Below are 6,156 nucleotides of genomic sequence, written 5' to 3'. Positions count from 1 at the left end.
GGGGATGATGTTGGACGGGATTGGGGGGTAGATGGGGGTGTTGGGGGGAGAGGGGGCTACTGCCTCATCTCCTGAATGGGGAGCGGACTTACCAGAAAGCTCTGAGCCCCAGAGGAGAGACATTGAATCAATTAACCGAATAATCAATTATTCGCACGAAATAGTGCCCACCCATCTCGTTCAGATAATCGAGGTTCCTCTGTAAATACCATAGGTGGAATCAGGGCATGAATCCTGTTGTAAAGTCTGGTACTTTCTGAATTGCAGGTACGACACTAGATGTGGTGGAAGTGGAACGATATGACCCGTACAATGATAGCTGGGCCCTGATTGACCCCATGGTGAAGTATGTCACTAACTTCACTGTCACAGGCTGCATGGGAAAACTCTATGTGATTGGTTCATGCGCAGCCAAGTACAATGTTCTCACCCTGCAGTGTTATAATCCTGTCACAGGTAGGTGCTATTCAAGACTCCGGAAAGAAAGGACAACTGTAAATGTGCAATGTTGATTTGATTGTTTTCAATTGATATTCCTTTAAATGACATGCAGCTCCTTGTAATCTTACATATCCTATCAGCATAGTAGTGTACTTCATCATTTCATTGCCTTTTCCCATTCCCATTCTATTCTCTTTGTTATTCCCTTCCTTGCTTTATTCCCCACTCTTCTTCTTGCTGTAGAACAGACCTTGGATGAGGAATCAATTGGAAGAAGTGATTAATATTGCCTTGTCTCTCTTAGAAACCAAGAAGCAGCGAGGCGGGGTCCATTCAGGAATCATCATTGCCCCACATTGTTCAAGTGTCTGATACACAACATGAAACACTGAAGATTGGGACAGTAAATCGTACACAAATATGCTGGGAAACAGGGATTTATTCTAAAGTTACGGTTTTCAATTTAGGGCAAAGTTTCATCAAGCATGTTAGGAATCTGTTGTCACACAACACACCCAAGACACCCACAATACTGATAGTGCAGCAACTCTGATCATAAAGCAAGCTGTAAAATTAGTTACAACTCAACCCTATTCTCTTGTTCAGAACCCAACATCAGATTGTCTGATAACAAAGGTGTGTTGCTATTCTGCTCCTATAAATTCCTCAGATGTATGTCTTTCAGTTGCTAAAATATTGAGTTATCACCTAAACTGACAGCAATAGTTTCAACTTCCTCAGAAATATCAGACGTTACCTTGGACACAGCAAACCATCAACACGGAGTAATTAATCTGAAACATCTCCATGTTGCCAAGAGAATCACAACTTGCTTCCCTTCCTTCCAAGAAAATGTTCTTTCTATCACAATATTTCAAACTTATACAGTTAAAGTGATCAGGATTTCTCTACAGATCCCCCTTCACATTTTTGCTTTGTCTCTGCAGATAACTGGAGTGTTGTTGCCTCTCCATTCATTCCCAAGTACCTCTCGGCTCCCCGGTGTGTCGCTGTAGATGCTATGGTTTATTTAATCGGAGACAACACGAAGAAAGTCTATGCATACGATTCCGAGGCCAACATGTGGCAGAAGGTAGGAATGGAGGGAGGAGCTGGGGCTGATGTTACTTTTAATTACCACACTGCACTGTCTCTTTCGCTTAGCGGTGACTCAATGTTAACTCGTAACATCAATCATAAGTGTTGATAACGCAGAGGAAGGTTTTCCCAGGTCTTTAAAACGATGAACCAATACAAACCCATGTTCTCTCCTCATGGCCATTCAGCGTCAGTAATTCACCAGCTCTTCCTTTGAAATGTAGGATTGTTTCTTGTGAATCACTCCACGTACTAAACATTTCCAAATTGAACAACTGACCTTGTGAAGAAACTCTTAATCTCTTTCAGTGATGATTGTAACTTGATTAGGGAGAAAGGTGGGATGAGATTTTATTGATCTTGCTGGAAATTCCAATCACCTAGAGGAAATTAAGATTAGATTAGATTACTTTAGATTAGATTAGATTACTTACAGTGTGGAAACAGGCCCTTCGGCCCAACAAGTCCACACCGACCCTCCGAAGAGCAACCCACCCAGACCCATTTCCCTACATTTACCCTTCACCTAACACTACAGGCAATTTAGCATGGCCAATTCACCTGACCTGCACATTTTTGGACTGTGGGAGGAAACTGGAGCACCCGGAGGAAACCCACATAGATGCGGGGAGAACATGCAAACTCCACACTGACAGTTGCCTGAGGCGGGAATTGAACCCAGGTCTCTGGTGCTGTGAGGCAGCAGTGCTAACCACTGTGTCACCGTGCTGCCCATGTATGTTTTTATTTATTCGTGGGACATGGGTGTCACTAGCTGGGCCAGCATTTATTGCCTGTCCCTAGTTGCCCTTGAGAAAGTGGTGGTGAGTCACCTTCTTGAACTGCCGCAGTCCATGTGCTATAGGTAGACCCAGAATGCCCTGAACGAGGCAATTCCAAGATTTTGATCCAGCAACAGTGAAGGAATGGCATTACGTTTCCAAGTTAGGATGATGAGTGATTTGGGGATGTAGTGTTCCTATGTATCTGTTGCCCTTGTCCTGCTATATGGAAGATTCTGTCTAAGGAGACTTGTTCGATGTCTGCAGTGCATCTTGTAGATAGTACACACTGCTACTACTGAGCATCATTGTGAAGGACATGGATGTTTGTGGTGCCAATTAAGTGCTTGTCAAGCTTCTTGAGTTTTGCTGGAGCTGCAGCCATCCAGGCAAATGGGGAGTATCCCATCAGATTCCTGATCTGTGCCTTGTAGATGGTGGACAGGCTGTGGGGAGTCAGGAGGTGATTTACTCACCTCAAACCTGCTGTATGGACCACTGTATCAAAGATTTACCTGTCTTTTATGATTTACTCATGTAAGTATGAAGAAAGTAACTATTCCCCTGCCCATCTTACATAAATATCATCACCAGCCTATGGATGTTCACCTATTCCCACCTCACCACTCTGCACCTGCCACTCCCTTTATCCATAGCTCGCCATACACCCATCCCCAGTCCTGAAGAAGGGTTACATTTGAAATGTTGACTTCTCCATCTTCTGATGCTGCCTGGCTTGCTGTGTTCTTCCAGCCTCCTGCTTGTCTATCTATGGGCATTTTTGACAAAAGCCAAATGGTACCCACATGAGGGCAAACTGCTATGAAATATTGCAGCAAGATTCCATCACTGATGATGCACTCTAGCCATAAGCATTTTACTGAACACATTGCTCCCTTATCGGTACCTTTTGCGTTTAGTGGCTCAGTCACAATAACATGTACATTTTTTTTCAAGCATCTTCAGTGTCCTAAAACATTCCGAAGTGTACAAGTGAGTGTAATCTGAAAGATCTTGGCACCAAACCACCAAAGATATTAGCATAAGAGAATATTCAAACAAGACACATTCCTCTCCATTTATCTTTCATGGGGTATGGGCACCATTGGCCCACCCCTAATCACCCTTTCAGTGAGTCATTTGCTCAGGTTGTTCTAACAGTTAGTCAAGGGCCAACTGTGTGGCTAAGCGTCTGGAGAGACTTGTAGGCCCATTAGGTAAGAAGGGCAAATTTCCTTCCTTAAAGGGCATTAGTGAACCAGGTATGTTTTTACGACATGTCGTGGTGATTTCATACCCCTGAGGCGAGCTTTTCAATTCCAGATTTTATCAGTTGAATTTAAATTCTACAGGCTGCTGTTGTTGTTGAATTTGAGCCTGTGTCCCCTGAGTATGAGCTTGGGCCTCTGTTCTAGTGACAGTACCGCTACACCACTATCCCCCCTGTAATGGAGAAATTGTTCCAAGCAACCACTGTGAGCTAAGAACCCTCACTGGAGATGTTTTTGATTAGTGCTGGCAGGTTCTTCACCAACGGCATGGATGTTTTTGCTGTGACATCTAATGTTAACCTGCTTCCTCCAAACTTTTACTGCAGCAGTTTGAACTTAACTTGCTTGCAAATTATTACAAGAGATTCACCTTGCCCCACTTGTACATTCAGCATTAAGCAATCCTTGCTACTATGCTCTTGATCTCCACTTTCAAAACAGGACCAAGTTTTATTTGTTGGTAAAAGGGTTTGCAATGGCCAAAACCATTTTCAGGACATGTTCTCCAATAAATCAAGAGCTGAGATTTGACAGTTGGCAAAGTTTCTTTTTATAATTTGCTTTTGGGATGAGTGCATCACCGAAACATCAACATTAATTGCCCTTGAGAGGTTGGTGGTCAGCTGCCTTCTTTAATCACTGCAGTCTATGTGGTGTAGGGCTGCTCACAGTGCTGTTCATGGAGGGCTCCCAGGATTTTAACCCAACAACAGTGAAGGAATGGGATTTAGTTGAAGTTAGGATGGCATGTGGCTAGGAAGGGATCTTGCAAGTGGTTGTGTTCCCACGTATCTCTTGGCCTGGATCCTTCTAAGTTGCATTTTCTTTGACAATGTACCAAAACGTAAGTGCTCCACAGCCAAAATATATACTCATGGGTCGTCTTTGTAATCTGATTGCATGAATAATGCTCTTTAATGATGGAGAATCACACCACTGCTGATAAGCTCGTGAAGTTGGTAAAATAATCCTGGTACACCATGATTCAACCTCATGGATGGATGTCAGGGATCTCATTCTTTGAACTGGCATCCCATCATTCATTTTACTGCAACTGATATCCCATGATTCATTGTACTGATGTCCCATAATCCAATGGGTTTGACATGTCATGATGTATAATTGTCCTGCTGTCCTCTTTCAGGTCCAGTTGCTCCATAAGCTCCATGAGAATGGCGGCATGGTGGTTGTTGCTGGTAAGATTTATGTTACTGGCGGTCACTGGAAGGGGATGGAAGGAGACTACAGTGTGGAATTAGAGGTGTACGATTGTGCCAAGGACATGTGGACTGTCGAGGGCTCCCTGCCGCGTCCCTGGCTTTATCACGGGTCTTGTTCCATTTTTGTTGACACATCAAGATGGACTGAAGTATTTCCGGACATCAACACCTAGAGAAACCCACTTGTAACTCTTCTTTGTCCATGCACCCAACTGAGGAGACTGCCTGCACAACACAGCACAGCTCACACAATGACCAGTTAGTGGAAAAAAGGGGAATATAACCCGCCGTCCAAAATGGGCTGCACTTGCTCTTTATTAGCAGCTTCACCTCCGATAGTCTGAGAGGTTTGTTTTCTAGAAAGCCTCCCCTGGAGGCCAGGTATTCAATGAAGCAAATGGACTGCGTTGCAGGATCAAGCTCAAAACTCAAAATGTCTGGCATCCAACATGATCAAGCTTATTCACAAGTTGTACTTATTGGATTGGGTGTCAGCATTCAGTTATGGCATGTGAAAGAAATCAATTATTCAATATAAGTGGTCCGTTGGCAACCCACAAACAATGATGTAATCTGACAATGGGCTCCAGACCAGGCTCTTGACATTTATTTTGAGCTGTCATTCAGTGACATCACACCTCTTCAGATCAGATTAGTGCAGATGACATCAAAAATACTCATTACCACAATCACCTTAACCTTGAAGAGTGAAGCTGAGCAAATAATTGGTAGCAATATTCTTTTTGATAATATGCACATTATGTTATTTTATCTGCAGTAATATAACCTTATCCGCTTAGTGCCAACACGTGAAACTGTAAGGACCCTCCCAGTCACTTTAACAGCTGTTCTAGTTCAAGGATCTACCTAGAAATGGAAATGACCTTCAAAGCCCATCATAAAATAATGGAAAACAAAACAGTGGGTGAACATTGCGTGGAGTGATGAGCTTTGCCTCCAGTATAGTATCTTAATCTGATGTGGCCAGGTTTATATTATCCCTCATACCATATTGAGCAGGTATTGAAGGATCCAATAAATATAGATTATTACAGCTGGCTATTATATGCAAACTCTACATTCACAGATGTGGAAGTGCCAGTGTTAGATTGGGATGGAGAAAATCAGAAGTCACAGGACACCAGGGTTATAGTCCAACAGATTTTTAAAAATCATAAGCTTCACCTGACGAAGGAGCAGTGCTCCGAAAGCTTGTGATTTCAAATAAAGTTGTTGGACTATAACCTGGTATTGTGTGACTTCCGACTATATTCACAGATGCCTCAGTGTCTAGATTAGTAATAAGTGATAGAAACAGCATGTTTCCATTAGCTATTATATAGA

The 6,156-nt window shown here is 42.9% G+C and overlaps 1 protein-coding gene across 1 annotated transcript in view; it reads left to right on the top strand.

The window, feature by feature from the left end:
* klhl30 (kelch-like family member 30) overlaps positions 1–5,953 on the top strand; it is a 24,987-nt gene extending 19,034 nt beyond the window's left edge. Inside the window, exons 6-8 of the mRNA XM_043701885.1 lie at positions 268–456; positions 1,389–1,534; positions 4,737–5,953. Of these exons, the coding sequence (XP_043557820.1) occupies positions 268–456; positions 1,389–1,534; positions 4,737–4,985 (584 nt within the window). The 3' untranslated portion in view covers positions 4,986–5,953. The remainder of the gene's footprint in view (positions 1–267; positions 457–1,388; positions 1,535–4,736) is intronic.
* The last annotated feature ends 203 nt before the right edge of the window (positions 5,954–6,156 follow it).

Source organism: Chiloscyllium plagiosum, chromosome 13, assembly GCF_004010195.1.
Source record: "Chiloscyllium plagiosum isolate BGI_BamShark_2017 chromosome 13, ASM401019v2, whole genome shotgun sequence".
Classification (NCBI taxonomy): Eukaryota; Metazoa; Chordata; class Chondrichthyes; order Orectolobiformes; family Hemiscylliidae; genus Chiloscyllium; species Chiloscyllium plagiosum.
The sequence above is the reverse complement of the archived record's forward strand: the minus strand, read 5'-3'. Positions and strand labels throughout refer to the sequence as shown.